Source organism: Morone saxatilis, unplaced genomic scaffold (assembly GCF_004916995.1).
Source record: "Morone saxatilis isolate NCDOM2014 unplaced genomic scaffold, NCSU_SB_2.0 Contig16, whole genome shotgun sequence".
NCBI lineage: Eukaryota > Metazoa > Chordata > Actinopteri > Moronidae > Morone > Morone saxatilis.
In genome coordinates this window covers 19,049,684-19,073,453 of record NW_023339718.1, presented here as the reverse complement: position 1 = coordinate 19,073,453, position 23,770 = coordinate 19,049,684, and the positions used below count along the sequence as shown (strand labels likewise).

At 38.6% G+C, this 23,770-nt stretch overlaps 1 protein-coding gene across 1 annotated transcript in view; it reads right to left on the bottom strand.

Annotated features, from left to right (window-relative positions):
* adamts3 (ADAM metallopeptidase with thrombospondin type 1 motif, 3) overlaps positions 1 to 23,770 on the bottom strand; it is a gene marked incomplete in the record, with an annotated part of 134,996 nt that overhangs the window by 53,026 nt on the left and 58,200 nt on the right. Inside the window, 3 exon segments of the mRNA XM_035658667.1 lie at positions 7,927 to 8,083; positions 9,329 to 9,412; positions 19,179 to 19,369. Of these exon segments, the coding sequence (XP_035514560.1) occupies positions 7,927 to 8,083; positions 9,329 to 9,412; positions 19,179 to 19,369 (432 nt within the window).

Genomic DNA, 23,770 nt, shown 5'->3' with positions numbered 1-23,770 from the left:
CAGATTGGAAGGGAGCACTTGGTTTGAGACATGTCATTATGGAGTGAGGCATGTCATGTGTGTATATCCACGCAGCTCGAGTTGACTGCCTGAACTAGCTTGCAGCCTTCGCTCCATATGTATATAACCACAAATACAAAAACTGGAGAAAAAATAAACAGAAAAGCAACCAAACTGAACTTACAATAAACACCAACAACAAACAAAATGATATTGAAGTCAAATTTAAAAAAAAATTTAAGGAAATTTTGAATTGAAAAGCAAAGAATAAACCCTGAATTTACCTTGCTCTGTGGCATCCGGGGGGAAAACAGCAACACTCGGTGCTGCCTCAGACAAACATAATTGACTCTTCGTGCGTTATGCTTTCCCTAGGGTGTAATTCACTCTGGGAATTGGGGGGTAAAGTTCTCAAAATCTACTTGTGTTCCTCTTGCATTTAGAGTTTTGGGTGAATCTCTAAACAGTGCACTCAGTCCATCTGTCTTATTCTAGATGAGAAAATTCTCATGAGAGTTTTTAAATATCCGGATTAGTTCATTTGATGGCCCGTTTGATCGTTATGCACTCTCACCAAAAGCTGCAGCATAGAGCAATTTGGGATTATTTTAAGGCCTGCAGATTGCACACAAATCTGGACTCCAAAACCACCCAATATTAACATTAACCATTGATAACCTAAACCAGACTGCTAAAACTATATTCAATAACCCTTGATTTTAGTTTTTCTTTTTCTTTTGTAACTGAAGTAACTGAACTGAAGTTATCTGTTGTTACTGAAGACAGTAACAATATCTGTCTATAACTTAATAAGGTCAGTTGCAACGCTTTATTGCTTTGGTGCAGCTCTAAGCAACCAGCAGGACATACAATTGAAAATGACAAGAAATAACCAGAAGAAGTCCACAAAATTAATTAGGACCATTCAGTTGCAAAATCAGAAAGGATAACAGCCAGGGTGTATATCATGTGTTGTTACGAAGTGTATTAATAACACCATACTTCAGAAAGCACATATTCGTTATGGAAGAATGACTATCTAGAATTTTAAAAAAAAATTTAGATGATACAGTGCTCAAGACAGGAGGTCTAATAGCCCCAAAATAAGAGTAAATATTGATAATCCCTAATAAATACCTAAAATCCAGAAACCAGAATGACACACCACAGAATACACTCTACTTTAAAAGGTTTCAGTACAGAGAGAAACTCATTGGAGGAGCCTTTATCACCGCGATTAAGTTTAGAAGATGTGTGTGAATTAATGCAAACATTTTAAAGCTAGTTTGAGCCTCAAGCTCGCAGTGAAAGCTAAAGTTATCATCCCTCACAAGCAAATGAGAAACAGAGCACAATGTGGTCAAGATAGAGACCTTGTTGCTGTTGGCAGAAGAGCATGCATGGGGAGGAATTACACAATATTTCAATATATTTCCTGCCTTCCCCCTGGTGGTTTGACTAAGTCTAATGACTTTTTTTTTCCATTTTCGCTATTTCTAGTCGCTAGCAATAAAAGGGGGGGGGTCTGAAAAGTTGCTAAATCTTGCAAGAAAGTCGCCAAGTTGGAAACACTGGTCCGACCACTCTTCCATTCAAATTGAACTGCACCTGTCCTGCATCTGGTCGACCCAATCACAACCGTTTTTTTAATATGGGAAGGGTTTAATAAGAAGACTGACAGATGATTGGTTGAAGGTCCATCCGATTGTGCCCAGAGGCATTTTGGTCTGCACCCATTGATAACACCCCTTGGAAATTGAAAATTACCGGAGCGGATCCAGGACAATTTTCATTTATAAATGAGTCTGGCACTGCTAAGCTAGTTGGGCCCCAGTTAGCCTAAAGTTATTTAAACTCAGTTTAAATCTTCATTGTTGTTATTGGGAACAAAATGCAGCACTATAGCTGCTGAATCTGACCCTAAATGTACCCTTAATTCGATAGTGAATTGATTTAATGAAAGTATGAATTGATTTCTAGTTGAAGCTTTGGCTCGCTGTCGGTTTAAATAACAGAGTATTATGGTAGTTAACAGGACATTTCTTACCAAAATGCTCTTTGACATTCACAGTTGAATTTTCTTGTCATGGTTTTCTGTCCACAACCTTTTCACTGCCCATATTTTCTAACACTGTAGCTCATCTTTTGCAGTGATGATTCAGCCAGGGGAGTTCCATGACCATTCAAGCCCAGAAGCAAATAAAAGAAGAAAATTAAAGTGACTTGACTTTTGGAAACCTTATACGTGTAGAATGTCTCCTTGCACTTTGAAATTCCATTACATAAGTAGGCCTATTATATGCTAGATTGTGCTCAAAAGAGGAGACACAGATTGTACACATTTTGAAAGCTTTTCTGCACTTGACAGAATGATTTGCACATCTGGTAGTTTTAATAAACATTCCCCACCTCACATAATGAGATAGTTTACTTTAAAGCACATAACCCACTGTGTAGTAGCTCATACTGAGACAGCAGCTGGAGATTTTGAGAACATCCGCTCTGCCTTTTTAGCAAAGTTGAAGTATCTGAATGACGCAACAAGGCTGAGTGTTTTCTGATCTGCTGGCCATATTGTTAACATATATTTAAGTCATGATAAAAAAACAAAATTGTTGTGTTTTCTGGAGAGAATCTGTCCCATGTGTGATAAGAAAGGAGTGAAAGGTATCTGATGTTAATTATGTTATGTGTGTAAGTAGATGGCTTAGGAAAAGCAGGATCACAAGCAGGATCCAACGTAATGCCACAGGAACAGGTTTTGTTTGTTTCCGTGGTGTTTGATGGATAAGATTAGCTATTTAGAGATTGCAGAACTGGCATTTCCATTCCATCTTTACCATCAACTGTTTCTGTCAACCTCTTATTGTGTGTTCTCTGTCCATGGGGTGAAATCTGGTCAATTGCTTTGTTTATTTCAGCCTGTGAAAATTATTCAATTTCAAAACATGTTACACTCAAACAGAGAAGCTTAATGACATCCTGCTTACACCATGGCTCTGTCCTTATCAAAATCTAACAATGGCTCAAGGGAAGACTGCAGAGAAGTGATTGTAAGATGTTTTCCCCAGACAGCATTGAAATAATTCTGCCTTTGACTAGTGGAGTCCTACAGGAAGGCATGCAGCCAATGATGTCTTAATATCCATGATGGCATCAAAGAAAAGAGAAGCTGCTCAACACAACCAAAGCTATTGGTTTATTTCTCCCTACAGATTTCGGCTTGATACTTAAATACAGCAGCTAGAGTATATATTATTATAAATGCTTTGTATTAATTCATAAGTGTGCAATACAAATGACCTGTTAGTAAGCACAGCAATTCAACAATTCAATTCAGCAATTCATTTTCCTTTCTACTTTTGGGAACTGTTGGCTAGCTTTCAATGGTGGATGAAGTATGGAAGCACTTCTCCTCTCCTGTATGTTATACAGTAAAAAATGAGAAGGAGCTTCCAAAGATTTGATTTTTGCACAGAAATAAAGTTGAAGCTCAAACAGTACAATAAAAAGGTCTAGGACAAAAACAGCCTTCTGCCTCTTTTATGTTCTTCAAGTGTTGCACATTTCTATTTAAAGGTCCAGTGTATGACATTTAGGAGGATCTAATGACAGAAATGGAATATAACATTCATAGGTATGTTTTAGTATATAAAATATATATAAAATAAGAATTGTTATGTTTTTGTTACCTTAGAATTAGTAGCTTTTATCTATAGATACCGCAGGTCTATAGAGTCCGCCATGTTGCACCGCCACGTTTCTACAGTAGCCCAGAACGGACAAACCAAACACAGACGTAGTTTCTCCTTTGTACGTTTGGAAGGTGAGGGTGAAGCGAGCACTAGACCTTTAATTCCAGCAGCTTTATTTTCAAAGTCTGTTTTTATTTTACAATATAGTTTTATTTTATAATGCCACGTTGCATCAGAGAAACCTTTGTCAATCAAGACAAACAGGTATGTGATTGGCTCGGACCAAAGCAACAGCCAATCATATAAATGCTGATAACATTTTATAATTCTAAGCTGAGTTTTAGAAATGTATACAATTGTTTCTTGGTTATTCTGGTTTTGTTTTTTATTGTCTTTACTGCACATTCCTTAAAGATATTAATATGATTATTCCATTAATAATTTACACACCATGGGCCTCCATAAAAGATAGCATTAAACATTGCTTTTCACAAAATCTCTATCTTTGTTTAAATTCTAGGTTGATTAGCATCTTAGTTAATTTGAGGTTTATTTCACATTTCCCCTGTGGATAAACAAAGCCCCAAAAGGCATTGCAGTTGGGAACCTTTTAAATTCACAGCCAACATTACCTAATTCTAAATTACAGCAAGCAAGCAAGCAAGCAAGCAAGGTAAGGACTTCACTCCAATGCTAAAACTACAATGACACTGTGAATCTTTCTGACTAAATAACGCTTGCTTGCTGTTCTGGTTTAAGAAAAGTGAAGCACCGACAGAAATCGCAGGTGTACTGTGAATGTCTGCAGGCACGAAGACATTGGGTGAATAGCAAACTGTTTTGATACAGCTTTGAACTCAGTTCAATTACAAAGCATCCCCACAGGGAACAGACCACTAAAATACAGTGTGTCTTGGCTTTTATAAGGTGCAGAAGACCCCAGCTGATTTGTCACTGCTGCTTCAATTCCCCTGTGCACAGTGTGAACTAGATGCATCGCTTGCTGTTCATGAAAATACGAACAGACACTGACCTTTTTCTATCTGTGCCAGGCCTAGTGGGGTAGAGAAAATAACTCACGGATCCTTTTAGTACTTTTCTTCACGCAGTCCTTTGCATAGGCGAAGTGATAGTGAAGTGAAGATGAAAAGGTATAACACCACATTACACCACACTGTATGCTTGTGGCCCTGAAACGGTTCAGTGTGTTGCTAATGGGATTAAGCCAAAGCCCTCAGCTTGGGTGTGACCTCAACAACCTATCAACCAACTACTATAAAAATCTTTTATAACAGTATATTGCATTTTATATCATAGTAAATATCATATATGAATGGTTTTTTTGATGTTCCAGTGAAAGGTACTTCATCAAAAAATCTGGTCAAATATTGCCATAAAGATGTCCTGCTTACTAATTCCCAGCATGGCCCACAGCCAGATATTAAAGCGTACCTACATTGGTATAGATGTATAAATGGTATCAGTGTTACAAACTTACTCCGTCACCAAATCCTAATAAAGAGCCATTCCATGTCTACAAGGTCAAATAACAAAAGTCATGTCCATGAAAACTGCTTGCCTCCATGCCTCTACATGACATAATCTGTCTGTGTGTGTTAGTGTAAAGTTTTCAAACACATGTAAACCTGCAGATCAAATCACAACAACATAAAAAACTGATCTGTGAGTGGCAGTTCCTGCTCTGCAGAATGTCATGGTCACTTTGTGGTCAATTGTTCTATTGATCGTTTGCCGATTGTTAAGAAGGGGGGTCTTATGTAATATGAGCCTGTCAGAAGAGAGAGAAGGAAGGAAGCCAACACAAGAAAGTTGACGTGCCTGAATAATTACCATCATCCCTGATGTATTTTGGTTTAATTTCTGTCTGTGCTTACTTAAATGAACTGAAACCAGCACTGAGCTTTCAGTGTATTTTGGCAATGCAAAAGCAAGCCAGGTCGGACTCCCACCACCCAGTCCAGGAAGGCGACACTGCGGAAGACGAGTCAAACTGACCAGGGTTCAGCTCATGTCGCATCCTTTCTTAGGTGTCAGCAATTGGCACTTATGTTTTGACCTGTTATTAGCTGGTATAGCCACAGGCTAACAACAATTTTCTCCAGCAGTACCTGTTTAGTGACAAAATCCACACACCAGAAAATACCCTCTGAGTCTGAGCCTGCATGATCATACAGAGATTGGTTCATGCTATCTATGTTGCCAGATGGGCAGGAGCCTCTGGTCTATCCATGTACCTTGACTTTTATTCCCATGACAACCATGTCTGAAAGTCTGCTATACATTAGTGGCACTGGAGGACAATCAGTTTTCAAAATAAACATGAGATTCACCTACCAGGTCCACTTTAGTCCTGGATGAAAGTGCTACAGTGTTTCATATTTCTGATAGAGCGTGATGCTGTATAACAGGTCACTGGTCATTTTAGCCTCAGCTGCATCACATTTTATGCCTGAACAAGCTGAAAGCATCTAACCACATGAATGTACAGCTAATTTTCCTTGGTCCGAAACACAATGGAATAATTGTATTTGCTGCATTTCTTATATTTTTGAAATAAACAATTCACCCCCACTGTGTAAATTAAGTGTCATTAACTCACAGGTAGCTTGTTTATTGGACTAGGTTTTAATAACCTGTTATCTAACAAGGGACTCCGCTATTTTGACTGCAGTGGTCTCAGTCAGTCAGTGGTTTTCGCCCAGACTGAAATGTCTTGACAGATATAAGATGGATTACAATGAAATTCTGGGCTGACATTCATGGTCCCCAAAGGATGAATCAAACTGACTTTCGTGATCCTCTGAACTCTCTTCTTATGCCAACATGATACTGCTGAAGTTGACTTTGGATGAAGCAGAAAAGATTTGTCTCTCAGTGGAATATCGATTACACACCCACACCCTACACAACAGTAACCAATAAACAGGAGACTCCATTATCACCAGATTGCACTGCTTTCCCGCTACAAAACTAGCTGCTTTTGTTTCTTTGATCAAAACAAATTGTATTCCAATTCATGTAACTTCAGCTAATCACAACAAACTCATCAACACTGTCTGCAGTAACTTACCTCTAGTTGCTTGTTTCAGATACAACTCTGTCTTCTGCCAATGATATTTTGTGTTTTAGCCAAGTTTTCTAGGGTTGTTTTGCTGTAAATGGCTCAAAATATGTTGTCATTCTGAACAAAGAGCACTGCAGACCTGAGAAACAGATATTTCAATCCTACGATTACTGGCAAAGCTGTTACTGGGTTAAACAAAGCAGTCCAACTCCTGTGAATGAATGATATAAATGCACCCCAATCACTGACAAAATGTGAAGTTTGCAAGTGTTTTGGTCTTGTCAGGTAATGTAAAACATGTCAGGTACATGCCTATATACTGCACCTTATTCCCTTTTGTCTCCACATGAAGAAAGGAATAATGGATTAGCCAAAGCACACAATGTGCACTTCCAGATGAAAAATATATGCAGCCGCTGTTCAAAGAGGCAAATAAAGAAGCATAAAGCCAGTTAAATGGGCCTTCATAGTGCCGACTTTGGATACTTAGTCGCTCTTATTGTTTCAGTTTGGCAGCTGTGGAGAAAATAAGAGATGGGGTGAGCAGTCAATATCAGGCAGACAGTGTAAATTGACATGAGCCTCCAGCCTTTCCAGGTCTGCATTCATAAGAACAGAAATTAAGGAAAGGTGCGAGATATGAAGCACAAAAGGGCTTTGGGGTGCTTGCATGATCGGCTGTGCTATTTAGGCTTGATATTGGTGATAAAGAGCTTTTTTGATTGTTCAGTAAGCAGCAACCTGGGCGCAAGAATTGTTATAGTTGCATTTAAAATGCAATTATAGAGAATCTGGGCACAGTTCACAAATGAAAGCCATGTCTTTCTTTGAAACTTTCTTGAACACAGCTTGTTAAACATGCAATGTGAAATTCACATAATAGTTTTAGCATTTAGACAAGATGTGTAATATGTTAGGATTGATTGAGGGCAGTCTGAGCCCAGCAAGAGCATTAAGTCCAGACCAAACCAAATAATCAATCTTGATTAACAAGCTGCAAGTCTTGGACCACAGGATCTTTTACTGCTGTGCATTATGATGGATAATCTCCTGGTGCTGTATTTGGATCAATCACTTGAGGCAGGTCAAAATGCTGTAGGCAACGTCACATTCTCATTTGAAACGTTGTGTTCTCCTGGGTCTTACCCTGCATCCCCGTGGGGCCAAAGCCTTGGCGAGTGAGGAAAATTGCGTGGTCGTGGTGTTCAGCGTGATCAGGGTCACCTTTCTGTTGCACAAATGCCCAGCGGCACACGTTCTCCAGGCTCCGTGATGGGTTTCCTCTTTCAATGAGGCTGATGGACTAACAAGAAAGCAAGAGAGAGAAAAAAATGATTACAACTGAACCTTGACTGTGTAAATGAACACGTTAGTATTCTGTCAGCAACCCAAAATTGCATTAACCGTTAATCTGACACATGGTGTGCATAGCAAACTGAATTCTCTACAATCTATAAAAAAATAAAGACCAGGCAAACGTTCCTCCCTGATTACTTTGCTATTTCCACTTTGTGTGAGCATGCATGCATGTATTTTTACAGTATGTGTGAAAGAAAGCGAGAGTGGCTGACCCCTGCAATCTGCATACATTTTCTTCCCTATTTAGCATCTCTGCTACATTATTAATGACTATGGATGTGTCACTAACATGCTCCATGAGGTTGAAATAACCACTTTTCTCAAGCAATTATACACATATTTCTCAGTGAAATAACAGGATGAAAATGATGAAAAGCATTAGTGCTAACAGAATCATGAAATGTTTGGACTGAATGCTGTGTGTTTGTAACTGATATTATTGTGATTGTGCACATGAAGGACAGTGGTATAATTAATGGCAGGCATAAGACTATTAGAGTGTGACAACATTTGAAATAGATTAAAAATTAGTTTAACTATTGAAAATAGTAGAAGAGTTTGTTCTGTTTGGGTCCTGTACTCATTTTGAACATGACATTTTGGACTTTTATCCCACTGAGGCAGAAATGTTTGTAACTCTTTTTTTCTCTCTGTTTGCTCTTTTAGCCAATGATGATGGGTTGATGCTTCACCTCCAGGTCAAAGCCTTTGTTTCCCCACAGCAAACCCAACAGACTTTCAGTGTGAGGAGGGGGGGTGGGAGCATTTGTGCCATCCCACTGCGGCACCACCTCCAACATGTTACACATAAATGTTTTATTCATGCCATCGCTTTGCCACTGCTTCTGGGCCATTGTTTAGGGTGATTTGTGTTGATAGAGTCCAGTTGATGTAGTTGCTGTCTAGGCTCAAGAATGCAAAGCAGAAAAAACATTTAATGTCAACATATATGAAATGACAGCAACTGTTGATTATAACTCCGGTTTCTTTGCGATGTAATCAAACTCAGAGTGTGAATCACATTTCTGTCTCTCCGTTACGGTATTATCTTCTCCCACACACCCATCATCTTTCTCTGGGGGGCAAATTCTTTCTTGACTGAGTTTCTATCTTATCTATCATTTTCTGTCATTTTTCTGCATTTCACAAACAACAGGCAAATCAACAGAAAAACTACTGTGAAACTCACCTTTGCATATCCCAGCATGATCATCCTCACCAGGACCACGTTGATGTGGACTCCCAGTGACTCGTCATGGTAAATCTCATTGACCTGAGAAACAAGGGGAAAGACATTGTCAATCAAGGGACTATCAATAGCTGACAGAAATAGCATTTTCTTGTACAGCATCTGCGTCATTGACACATCACACCCTCTATCATGATAATTCTGGGCTTCTACTTTCCACTCATCGGAGGGAGAGAGTGAGAGAAACAAACCGCTCTTCACAAATCACTCCATGAATGACTATAATCAAAAACCTGTGCAACCACTATTTTGTGGCTTTATGAGAGAGCCAGTGAATACAGTGAGGGGGACTGCGCTATCATCATGTTCTTGTTCCTCGCAGGACCTGGTTGCCATACCAGAAACATTTTAAAAGAAGTCTAAATTACCATCTTAATCAGGGCTGCCCAAAGTCAGGTCTGGCGGCCAAAGCTGGCCCACTGTAAGGTTTGCTTTTGGCCCACCAGATGTTTCTAGCCCCCAAAAAACCCATTATAACATAAATAACTATTCATGCTGTTTTTAATTTTGTGAGGTAAAATATATAAGATCCATAATCAATTATTATAATCTGAGCAGAGTGACACACATCAGAGGATCTGGGGATACTTCACAATAAAATAGTTTGCTTTTGGCCTATGGCTCACGATTAAGTTTGAGTTTTGGCCTTCTAAGAGAAAAAGTTTAGGCACCCCTGATCTATGATTTATGCAATCGCAGAAGGATAGGTTTGGGTGTGCATGAATATCTATGTCTGGGTGTTCGGTTAGGGTTAGGACATCATGATTGTCCATACTGTTGTTTGACTATGTTGGTCTGTTCTGTTCACACGACAACTATTGCGTGTCTGTCTGTCCTCCTCTGTTGCTCTTCATGAGGTTTCTTCTATTTTTTCACTGTCAAAGAGGTTTTTGGAGGAGAGTTTTTCCTAATTCAAATCGGGGGTATCAGAATAAAGGGTGTTTATACTCTTTTACCCACAGGCAAAAAAAATTGTGACTATATAAATATATAAATACAATTGACTTGACTTGACGGGGTACAACAAGGGAAGATGTGTTTATGGGGATGGTTAAAATGTTCTTATGTGTGAGTGGACAGAAATACCATGAAAGAAGCATGTTTAGAATTCAGACTGTTCCCTGCAGCCTCTAAAGTAATATAAAGAGAGCCAGACCAGCCAGTTCAATCAGCTTAAATCTGTGAGCTTTTTTCAAGCACACACTCTCCACCTGTGAGCCCATTTCTAGCAGTCCTCACACTGTTTGACACCTCGTTTTCTCAATGCTATTATCTTCCACGGACCTGTTGTGTGTTTTTAATCAGCCAGAAAGATCAAATTTCCCTTTTAGGGATCAGCCTTGCTCACTGTATCTGCTGGTATCTGGGACATTTTAAATACACTGATGGATTTGCTGTTAAATTATTCTATATCCATGTCCACTTATCTACCTGAAGATGTACATGAGCCTGTCTCTTCATTTTCTTTCTTTCTTCTTTACACAATCTTTAAGACACTTAACCTTGGTATGTTATGCCAGAAAAAATCTAAACGTATTATAATAACAGAGAAATCAATAAAAAAACAGTAATAATGGTATGCTTTATTATGTTATGTTATATTATATTATATTATATTCTTACTCTTGATTTTAAGATCTTTTAATTGGTTTATAAGGCTCCTAATGGTCTTGGTCCTTCTTATTTATGAGATTTGCTTTTAAATTATGAGCCCACTAGAACCCCCAGGTCTTCAGGTACTTTTAATAACCCCCCAAAGCCAGAACAAAGACCCATGGTGAGGCACCTTTTTATTACTATGGTCCTCATCTCTGGAACAGCCCTCCTGAGGTTGGACTCACAGTGGACACTAAAAGCAAACTCAAGACTTATCTTTTTAGTCTGGCTTTTAATTGATTTTTATTTACTTATTTATTTGTCTATCTATGTATGGTGTTGTCATTATTATTAGGATCTATCTGTTTCATCCCCTTTTTCTATTAATACATTTTAATAATTTTCCATTTCAAAAGCCCAAAAAATAACAACTTGCAGCTCTTCAGCCCTCCAGTGGCTGTCTGTGGCTTTGACAAAAAATTATATGGAAGTAAAAAATGTTTAGTTTTTAAAATGTTTAAAATGTCTGGCTGGCTGTCCCCAGCTCTCTGGAGCTGCAAAACATGTTTGAGCCTTATAATGCTAATTTCCCAAGCATGGTGGTAAGCTAGCATCGTTGGTGAAAGCAAACATATCTGCCCACACACTATTAAATTATTTATTTTCTTCCGAGACATTTCTTTTTATAGATTTAGAATCCATATATGGCCTTGTTACGGAGACTCAAGACTAGTAGACTAGTAGCCACCACTATTGAGTTGTGGCAAAATATAGAGGAAAAGGTGGCAGGTAATGTATAATACCCTTTTGAGGTGATGTTTAAATGTTAAACTTTTTTTTTATTTAGTGTGTAACGGCTACACATTTTTACAATTGGACAATGTAAGCGTTACTTTCTTTTAATATAATATTATGCATGTGCATGTCAGATGTCATGCTTGTATCACATGACAACTGGAAACTAGGACAACATGCCTTTGACAGCTGCTGACCTTCAAAAAGCTCAGTGTGATATGTGTGGTCGCCCATCACCCCGTCTTTAGCACTATTGTTTTGCCACTAACAGATTGATTGTACTGTAAGTCCCAATCGAATCAGTGAACAAATCAACATCTTGTCCAGCTTTGTGACACTGAATATGAGAAGACCTCATTAGTAGCTGGGAGCATTTGTACTGAAGCGACAGGCAGCATCACAGTGGGTCTCATTTTCTTTGGGCCAGTGATTTCTCACTGAGTTTATCCGCCTCAATGCACAATATGTCAGTGTTCTCCACACAGGGTAGAGGAAGTGAAAAAATATATTCCAACAGCATATAATCACATGCTAAACTGTCCTCAGAGGATTTTTTTTTTGCCTTATCAACTTTTCGGGGTGCTGTGCTGCCGGAGGAGCAGGACAACAAACTCAAGGTCCAGCAGATTCCATCATTCAATGTTTTGGAATGTGAGGCCGCAATCTGGCTTGAATGTGACCTGCGCTGCAGATAGGTGCTTTATTTAGAAGATCGATAAACACTGCTGATCCTGAACTCGCATCTGGTGGCAGAGCACTGTACTGCACTGTAAGCCTCTCCTTAGGGCAAAACAGCAAAAATTACACCATATCTTATTTTTCTCCCACACACTAATCTGCTTGCTTTCAAAGGTTGCGTCTTAATGCACTAGATATCACAGCAAAGTCTTAACAGCTTCTTCCAAACATTCACAGTAGGACTCACTTTCCTGTCACTGTATGTGTTCAGCCACACATTTTATTTATCCAGCTCACAAAAATTCTCAATAGCTCAAAATGGCAACAATACAACTCTTCAGAGAAACGCACATGATTGATCTGTTCACGGATCAAAACCACTAACTTGACTGTGTCCTCTGTAGTGATGTCCATCTCGAAACTTTCTTTCTTTTGTTGTGTTATTGGAAGCATCAAGGTTTGTCTCCCGCTGTCTTTTCTGTTCATGGGATGCACAGGAGTCACATACGAGCAGTCGCAGACAGAGAAACAGAGATAGTCTGCGTGTGTGTCAGTCATATTGAAGGCCATCCATACCGATGCTTCCCAAAACATGCATCAGTATAGACTTCCAATTCCCAGAGTTACAAAAGGGAAACAGATAGAAACACAGGATAGTTGAACACTGAAAATACCAACAGAGCCGTGAACTTAACCACATCCAACACCTTTGGGATGAACTGCAACACAGACTGTGAGCCAGACCTTATCACCCAATGTCCGTGTTGGACCTTAGTAATGCTCTTGTGTCTGAATGGGAGAAAATCCCCAGGTATATAGCAAGCATGCAACACTTACTCCCGCATTTTCAACATGATAAATGCAATCCAACAGAACAGCTGTGCAATAAATCCAACCTTTGTGATGCTTGTAATGTTTATGGTGACACTGTGTCATAGAAGAGGTGTTGATTTAACAGTAATATTTGAGCCTGTAGTGAGATATGGTGTTGTACTGGACTCCAATATACTGAACAAGTCATAAAAACAGTACATTGCAGTCCAATACAAAATGCGAACTTAAAAGATGAACACATAGAATTAGGGGTAAATTAATTTGCACAGGTATGCCTGGCATATAAGAATATTTAAATGGAAATGTTGTTGCAGTACCTAAATGTCACCAACAGAGGTCAATAAAAGTCATACATTACTTTACTGTCTTTAATGTCCCATTACTGTAAGAGGACTCATTAGTGAAGTGATGTGGAGCCTCTGCTCCAGATGATTTTTTTCATTTCATGGGTGGTTTCTACCTATATTTATGTATTTCTTTCATTTATTTAACAGCTGTGGTTCCAGAGGAGTTTGGTTTGGTTTAATCTCACACAATCAAACTCAGATATGTTCACACATATATTCTTCTTCTGATTCTGAAAGCAGAAATGTAGATTATCACCTTGAAAAAAGCTTCAAACTCTTAACTGCCATGTTCTGATGATGATCTGAACTCTGAACTGATCATGTTAGAGGTGTGATTTCTGAAGACAGCAGATTGCAGAGGCCATACTGTAAGTTTTCATTGGAGCCCTTTATGCCAAATGAGTCGATGTGTAATAGGTTCCTGACGACACTTTCATGAGAAATGTGAAGCACACATGAAGCTGTTATTGATCTCTGACAGCCTCAGAGGGAAAGCTGATGTTACCAGGGGAAGCAATTTCGTTCCCATGTGTGTCTTTTTATGTGTACACCAAAGAGTGAAACAGATCCACCCACAGCAGGCACAATCTTTACTCAAGACTCCAGTGAAAAAAGATCCAAAAATAGGAATGCTGCGAGACCTTCGAGGCACAAATCCCCTTCACCGTAACACCCAAATAGGTCAGAATAGTTTGGCAAAGATATCTAGTGAAACAATGTAATAAAAAAGCAAGTTAAAAAATCCAAATTATTCAGACATATTCTCAGTTCCTGCTACGGGCGCTTACAGATTATACAAAGACAAATTGCGCAAAAATGCAGAGTTGTCCGACTCTCCCTGACTATGGTGATAAGTAAGCCTGCGCTACGCTCGCTAATGAGGTCTCATTAATGACATGAACAATGTGACAAGAAAAGCAGAGACTTAAATTTTTATCTCATACAACCGGAGCTGCACAGGTTAATGCTGTATGTGTAGGCATGTGTGTCCCTGAGTTTCCTTGAAAAGGAAAGGGTTAAAACGACATTGTTACTGATTACATTGTTGACAATTGAGTCACTGATGAAGATGCAAAAAGACTCACACACATACATACATTCATACATAAATACATACATACATACAATCGCATTAAATTAACCAATCAGTTACAATTCTCTGGAGGATGCTAAGGATAGAGAAGTGGACGCTCTGATGAGCAGGAAAAATCAAACCGAAGGAAAGAGGGGAAAAGAGAACTGGATTTTAAAGTAGGAGAAAAGAGGAGATGAATGGATAGGAAGAAAAAGGCATGCCACTGGGTGGGATGAGAGGAAAGAGAAGGGAGAAAGATAGTATAGAGTATAAAGATAAAGAAAATGATGAGAGAAGAGGAGAGGAGGGAAGGGAATATAGGAGAAGAGAAGAAAAAACAAAAAAGCAGGGGGGAGGAGAAAGAATGAAAGGATAGAATTACAGGATAGGAGGAAAAAGGAAAAGAGAGGAGATGAGAAGAAAAGGAAAAAAGAAAATGACAGGGGAAGAGATAAGGAGAAAAAGGAAAAATAAGATGTGAAAAAAGGAGAGGAGCAGAGAGAGGGGGAAAGGATAAAAGGGGAGAAGAGAAGAGGGGGAGGCAAGAAGAGGAAAGGAGAATAGAAGAACAGAAGGGATAAGGAGAGGAGGAAAAGGGGGGGAGGTAAATGGACAGCAAGAAGACAACACAAGATGAGAAGAAAGAAGGGAGAAGAGATGGTTAGAAGGGAAGAAGAGAGGAAGAGAAGACGAAACGAAAGAAAAGACAATAGAATGAAAGCACAGGTAAAAAGCGAAGATGAGACAAGATGAGAGAAAACTGTGGAGGAAGGAAAAAAGGATTAACAGAAAGTGGTCCTATGGTCCTAAAAACGTACTAGTCACCCAATGTTTGTTTACATCGACAGTCAAATAGGTCCCATAGGTATGTACAACTGTATGTTGTCACAGCGACAGTGACACTAAATACTAGCTCCCCTCTAGTAAGGAGGCAAACCATATAAGTGTGGTGCCTGAAACCCCTACCCAATGCTGGAAGCGCTTTACAGTATCGAAGGCGGCAATGAGATCTAAAATCATCTACAGCATTTACAGACAGCAGCAAGTCATTTGTGACTTTTATAAGTGCAGACTCAGTGCTGTGCTTTTCACGGATACCAGATTGAAAAATGTAATTTTCAGTTAAAAAGGACTGAAGTTGCTGGAAGACCACCTCTTCAAGTATCTTAGAAAGGAATTAAGTTTTAAAATTGGTCTATATGTGTCTGGATCTGAAGAAAAAGAAAAGATGAGGTACATCTGCTCAGGTGTAAATCAAGAATGGATGGTTAAAAGGGAAGGCGGAGGAAAGAAAGGAGAACAGAAGTAAAGAAGGGGGGAAGAGAGAAGAGGAGAGGAGATAAAGCAGGGCGGCATATCTCAGGAGCGGGTCATCCGATGATTACAATGTTAGTGGTTCAAAAGGAGGTGGGACAAGAGAAGAGGAGAGTAGAGAAAGAAGGAGGATAGAAGGGAAAAAGACAGGTAAGAAAAGAAGAGAAAAAAGGAAAAAGGAAGAGGTGAGCACAAGGAAAGGAAAAGATTGATCTGAGAGCAGAGTGTGTCTGTGGGAATGTGTGAGAACCAGAGGACAATACAGATAGGGATAGAGAGAGAGCTGTTGTGATTTACGGTCTGTGCCAAAGTCAGAATGATGAGATAGTCAATCAAAACTTTGACTTACCAAGTCAAAATCAAAAGAAAGTCACATTTTTTGACATATTAACTCACAAATTTGTCCAAAAAATAAAAGAGCAGAGAGAGGACTTAGCAAATGCTTAAACGAGAACTGTATATATACATGTTTTATATAATTTACAAATATTGGTGAATCAAAAAAAAAGAGGTAAAGCATCAAAATGTTGCTTTATCAAACCAAATGTAAATAAAAACTATGCCCAAATTCCAACTTTATAAGTGAGATACAAAGTCAATTTCTTGACTTAATTAGCCACATATATGGCGGCCATTGTTAGGTCATATAATATTAAATATTAAAAATCTTTAAATATTAAAGATAGTTAGTCAATGTTTTGACTTGTTAAGTCAAAATTATTAAGTAAACAATGGGTTTTTTGTTTGAGATGTGTACAAAACAAACATATTTTCTTACATCTGGAGAAGAAGAATTAAATTTTATATTTAATACTATCCTATAATTTTAACTTACCATGATGAGTTTCATAACTCATCATTTGCATGAGTACTTTTAATTTTCATAGACAGGCTGTCTAATCCAGAGCCAGACAGCTCTGATTGGCTGCCATTGACATTGATTGCTGAAATCCTGGCAGTCAGTCCAATTTACAGCATTTGAACCAGAAAGTCTCCGTCCACTGAGCAGATGTACCTCATCTGAATAGTGGCAGAAGCCAGTCGGCATCCAGTATTGTGATTCATTCAAAAGCATTCAATTTGTCTCATTCATTTCAGCTTTCAACTAAACTGCATTCATTTCAAAATCACAATAAGCACCAAAATGGGATATTATGCCCAATAAAAACAGGGATTGTAATTTAAAAAAAAAAAGCAACAAAAACAAGCCAGGGAGGGCAAGCAAAACAGTCCTGTGTTTTCCCACATCCTCAGAAAAAAACAAGAGCACAATCCAGACAAAAGGTAAAGGACAGCAGAAAAAACAAAATTATGCCATCGCTGCTTCTGAACGTACACATTTGACACATTTCAAAGGATGATGTTTTGCAGTTCTGGCTGAAAAGGATTTCGAAAATAATTTGGGACAATGCCTTCAATAGAAAATGCATGACAAGTAATCGGGAATACAGCCGGTCCATTCTGCAATCAATAGATAACGGGCTGAAGCTGTGACATGAGTGTGACACACTGGATATCACCCTGATAAAATCTATGGCAGCACCATCCAGTTCATGGCTGACTCATACATCTCCTGCTGACACACAGAAGTGTCATCTGATCCAAAACCATAACCTGCTTGTCAACGATTAGCTTCGTTTCTTTGATTTCATTGGCTCACTGCTTTCATGTATCAAGTCTAATTCTTCTCCCCCACAACATGTCAGCAAAGGCACAAAGCAACATTATCCGATGACTATCCAAATTTGTGTGCATATGTACTGGATGTATGTGTGGCACACAATTATCTTCAACCCATCCCATGTCCCTAGGGGGAAGCTTTGATCATCAGAAGACCTGTTGCTGAGGAACAGCCGCAGCAGCTTCTGCAGTGAAGCCACTCTCCATGGAGAGCATGAAAACAATGTGGCGACAGCATTCTGCCTGCTTCCCCATCTGCATTAAAATGTCTCATTAAAGGAAAGCCTCACCGTGTAACCAGCAAATGGTAGCACATATGGCCAATTTCTTCCACTACTAGTGAGGCTTTTCTGTGGCATCTGTGATGACTAAACACAGCAATTCCAATTTGCTTTCCAAAGCAAATTACTGTCTGCATCAATTGTCAAATGCCATTGAAGAGTATCTTGATTACATGACCATGCTGAGGTGCAACTACACCCAAAGCAGATATAGGTGGGGTACTGCCTGCTTGGGATTAGATGACACACTCCTTTATGTTTTAATGGATGTAACCATATCCAGAGAGGGCAGTATTGGCATGCCGGTGTGGACAGAAGTGCAAATTATGCATAGATGCATTATACATCCCACCAGCTGTGTTGTCTGTGATGACCCTGGATCTGTCAATGAACCTGAACCACAGAAGAGGACTCACATGGGAGAGACGGCTCATATATTCAGATCATGACTAGTTACAAACAGTATGTGATTGTTATGGCAAATTAGAGGGTACTGTGACCTCTTCTGTGTTGTTCCTGGCCCTGGGAAACAGAGCAGAGTGCTTACTAATACTGATTCAGCTCTCAAAAGCCATGGGGGGGAAACAGAAGAGCTATAAAACAGTTATAAAACAAGTTTAATTGCTGTTTTATGTTGAAAACTTTAATCCAATATGACTTAAAAAAGAATTTTGGAAAAGTACCTTTTCATAAATATGGATCTTTTGGCCACTTAGTAGTAGAACAGACACAGGGGAACATGAGCATTTGGAGTTTTAAGTCTAATATTCACTCTACGCTCTGTTACAATCTCTATCAGTTCCTGAGAAAATATCTGACTTTTCAGCTGCTAGATGTTCCCGTGCCTTCACCAACTACTCACTAACTTTGTCTGGTTGGTGTAGGGCAGGTAGCATACAGTGTGTTCACCAGAGCTAATTGCCTGCTGCTACAAAAAGGGTTGATTTCAGCACTGACTATACAGTAAATGTGTTGCATGAGGACTTATGTGAGAACTTATATCTATTTATATCTGCATTCCCACAGTACTTTTTCAAGTGAGCTTCTTACATTAGTATCACTACAGTCTAACATGCCTAATAAAACCACATTAGGCATTACTGTGCTTACTAAAACACCCATCTCCATTGAATTTTGTCCAACAATGCAACTGGAGAATTCAAACTGGTAACAACAAAAACAAGACTTACAATATTCATGAGAGTGAGGAGGTAATTCTGCACATGCTCCTTGCCGTGAAATCGAACCACCGAGTCATCAACCCCCAGCAGGATTTCAATGTTGTAATCGTCCTCACCAGCATCTCGGCGACGGCGGCGGATCGTCTCATTGACCTGGCGGGCAACTGAGTCCAGAGTACTGGGTACATCCAGGTCTGGCTCTGTAAAGAGATCAAGACAGGGGAGATAGAAGTATTGATGTGGATGTGCAAAAAGTAGAATTCATGAAAGCTACAAAACGTTCCTGAATTAAACAATTAAAATGAATAAAAGTACATTTCATCATATTGGGCATCACTGTAAGCAATTGCCTGAAAACATAATAAAAAGTGTTTCAACAGTTGCTATAGGGCTGTCAGAAGGATTAATCAGTATAAATGAGTTTGTCGTGTAGCTGCAGGTCTTCAGATTATGCAAATGGGTGTATAATTTAGAGGCTAAATTTGATTCCAGTCTGTTTATAAATCTGTTTTATATTTGACAGATCAACAGTCTTAATCAGTCTTGATCAACAGGGTTATACTGATGGACAGAGATAAATTCAGAGAAATATTTTGTTCTTGCATTCTCCACCATATTACTGTAGCGGACTAACTCCTTCATAGCCTCATAGTGTACTTGGAGAACTGATTTCATCCATCTCCACTCTGCTTTTCTTAATATTATTGGTTATCCAAGGCTGCTTTCCTTTTTTTTTTTTTAAATATTTTTATTGGAAAAATATAAAACAATACCTCCAATCACAGGGATACCAATTTCTTTTTCATATATGCATATGTACACGGTCACATATACACACATAAAAACGAAAATAACCACACAAAAAAAAAACACTGATAAGAATGTAGAAGAAAATAATTAAATTAAATTACAGTACCGTGTAATAAACAATGAACACGCACCCACACCCCACTCAGCTCATCATGACCAAAACACACATATTTACTGGTTATTGGTATGCAATATAAAATAAAACGGTACAACAATAACAAGCACACATTCAATTGGGTTAGTACCTCTAAATAGTGGAAAAGAAAAAAAATAAAGGGTTGCCATTTGGGGGGGAAAAATTGGGACTGCCTACATCCTCCCAATCGTGTATTTAATTTTTCAAGTTTAAAAAAAAAAAACATGATGGTCTTTGAGCCACGGGGAGATAGAAGGATATTTAGCAGGGACTTCCAAGGTAACAATAAGGAACGTCTTGCTAGTAAGATGTGAAGCTATAATTGTCCCTTTTGGTGAGGGGTTAAGTGCAAGGTGAGGGGGGTCAGGAATCCCAAAAATAGCAATCAGGGGAGGGCAAGGTTGCCGGAATTTACCCCAAGAACAAGAAGACATAATAGGTAAAAATAAACCCGGGTCCAGAAACCTTTCATATCAGGGGGAAGAAGGGAAAAAACATTGTGGCTAAGGTGGACAAGGGAGAGCCATGGCATTTATCACACTTAGTCTTCCACTTCCGGATACAGTTTCAGATAGTCTTAGACTTAGGAGAATATGCCCTGATAAGACCTTAAATTGAAATAAGTCCAAGACGAGCACAAGAGTGTGGTGGATCATATCGTCTCTATGGGGCCTGTTCCCAGAACTCCATATGTATTTATATTCCCAGGTTCCCTTTCCCCATGTACACTTAAAGTTTAGCATTTGAGTGGGTTTGCTAAAAGGCTAAGATAATGTTCATACAGCTTTGGAAATGATTCCTTTGTTGATGAGGAACAAATGAAGAGCATTGGTTTCCCACTGCTGTTCTGGATGTAACAGAGGGGAAATTAATTGGAATTTACATACTGTATATATCAGCAAACATTAAAGACAAAAGTATTAATTATTTTCTTCATTTTAACAAGGGATTAGACCGTTCCTTTAGAAAAAGTTGCGTGTTTTCCAATAATAAAAAGACTTGCCTTGGTACATATTAAAAGGATCCACCTCCCGCAGGATCAGCAAATACGATTCAGGGAATGAACACGGGGGTCTTGGGCCTCATACAACCAAGGCCTAAATCCAAGTCCTGTTAAACAAAACGGTTAACTTTCCAAAAATATCAATTCATTCGATGTAGTCTGTGGCGACTTGGAGTTTTTTGGCTGTGCGGCCGGACCTCCGGTTTCCCAAAGCAAAGGGTCCCCTCTCACAATAACATGATTTTTTAGGCTCAAACTTGACAACGGACACACAACCCCAAAAAAAGAGAAATTACTTCTTTTTATGCTATTACATTAGAGTTACACAAAAAGTCATCCACTTGGAAGTGTTATGGTTTTTTTGGAACCCATTATCCCTCTTTGGCTCAATCACAACCAAGCCAAATCTAAAAATGCTACGTAGTCAAGGGAATCTCTCAAGAGAAAAACTGAAAACAGTTTGGGTATGTGGTAAAGGTAATATTTAATAAAATAAAGGGGTAGTTCTATTATATAGGTTCCCCATAAAGGTATATTGATGCGCAAGCGTACTATGAAGTGGAAAAGAAACTTGGGATTAACCCAAAGGGCAATGATAATAGGTATATATACTTTAAATTGTTGATTTTCATTGTTGAATCCGGCGCAGATACATAGGTGGAAGTTAGAGAAGAACCTGGATCTGTATTGAGAAAATGTTATCTAAGAATTTCTCCACTTGTCATGATGTATATTAAGTATAAATATGTTATGATGCGAGAGAAGTGTGGGTTGCATGTATAAAAAGGGTAAAGAGGAATAAAGACAGTAGGAAGGTGAGTAGTATAGAAAGATCCCCTACCAGGGGATGATAACAGTCTCCCTCCATATTATACACCTCAAGAATGCTGCTCCTAGGTATCGACCGCATTATATAAACCTGGATAGCAAAATACATACCGTTTCTGAGGAGGTTTCAGTTGGGCCTTGAACCCCAGACGATAATTATTGGACCTATTTCATAGGGGACTCCAAAATTACGGTGTTCATTCCTTTTATTGATTAGTCACAGTTGTGGTGGAAAAAAGATAACTAAAACCATTTAAAATGTTAATAAAAAATAGGAAAAAAGCTTCCAGATAAGCGAAAATGGTATCCAAAAGAAGGAAAGGAGTGAAATATAAAAGGAGCCATAACTCGCGTTTTGGCAGGAGAAAGAGCCGGACTGTGTGGGCACACACCCTCGCCTCCCCCAACCGGGACATACACACTTTAAATAAAATCAAGAAATTAAAAACAAACCCCAAATTCCATCCCCTATAGTATAATAGAACACTGGCTTAGGGGACGAATAAAGGAGGCAAATCCAAAAAAATAAGTCAATCTCTGCATATTATAAACCACCAAAAACCCTACGCAAAAAAATTTCTCTTATACAAAAATGGATGAACAAGCAGGTTTTTTTTTCCCGCAGTACTATTATCTCCAAACTCATAATCCACATAATCGAAGGTGTGGTTTCCCAAGCCATCTAAAGAAATAGTGCACAGAATTGTTGCAGGAACCAAACCTGGGGGGAGCTTATCCCGAGGAATTAGAAAAAACTGCTATTTATTGAGATATAACAATATATATTGAAAAGTAGATAAACGAGGGTATAATAAGAGAAGCAATTGACCGTCCTTATATAAAAGCATTTTTAGCTCTTCGGAATATAATATAAGGAGGCAAGTCAAACCTTAAATCATTCTTAACTAAGTGGCGGATTGCAATTACGTTTTAATAGGTGCTAAACAACCTATTCACACAATAACCAAGCAACATGTAAAGCAAAAGAAACCCAAAGACCTTAATTATTTGATACTGGTAGGATTAACCAACAGAGTGATTGGATGCATATATGAATGTCCCATATTAATTGAGAATACGGGAGAAGCGGATAAATTGAGTGGCTTTTCCCAACTAGTGTCAAGATTAAAAAAACTTCTAAAAGCAATAATTTAAAAAAAATTCAGGTACAGGTATCTGAAAAATGGAAAACACGACCTTATTTGGTACAGGATATCAAATATGCACCAAGATTGAATATTCACGGAATAAAAACGTAAGCAGTTTTTTGAAGCTGACCAATTATATACTCTAGAATATAGCTAGTTAGATGTTGCATAAATCCTAATATTCAATATGTGCGACAGCATATCTCGCGAGATCAGGACTGGCCATAATTGTAAAGAAATATGACCGTAAAACTTTATAAGATTTTCGCACTTTTATTTTAATATTATTCAAAGGGAAGCAGTAGGGGAGTCCAAGACTGCCTGGCAGTGTTAAAGTACAAATGACAGGGATCTCGAAAAGGTTCTGAAGAAATTTGTTATTTTAGTGTTGTCTGTTAGAAATTCACGTCGCAATATCTTTGATCAAGGGTTTACTAATCACAGTGAAGTACATTAAAACCATAGCAAATTAACTCATCTTTTATTAGAAACAGACAGCGTAATAACAATAAATTTACCTCTCACGTAACAGATAAGTGTCTCTCATAGCAATAGAATATGAAGAGGGGTCATTTGATTCAAAAACAAGAACTCATACAATAGAATTTGAAATGATATCGCAAAAATTCCTATTGTCTAGCCCAAAGAAGAGAGTTAAATCTACCAAAGTGGTGAG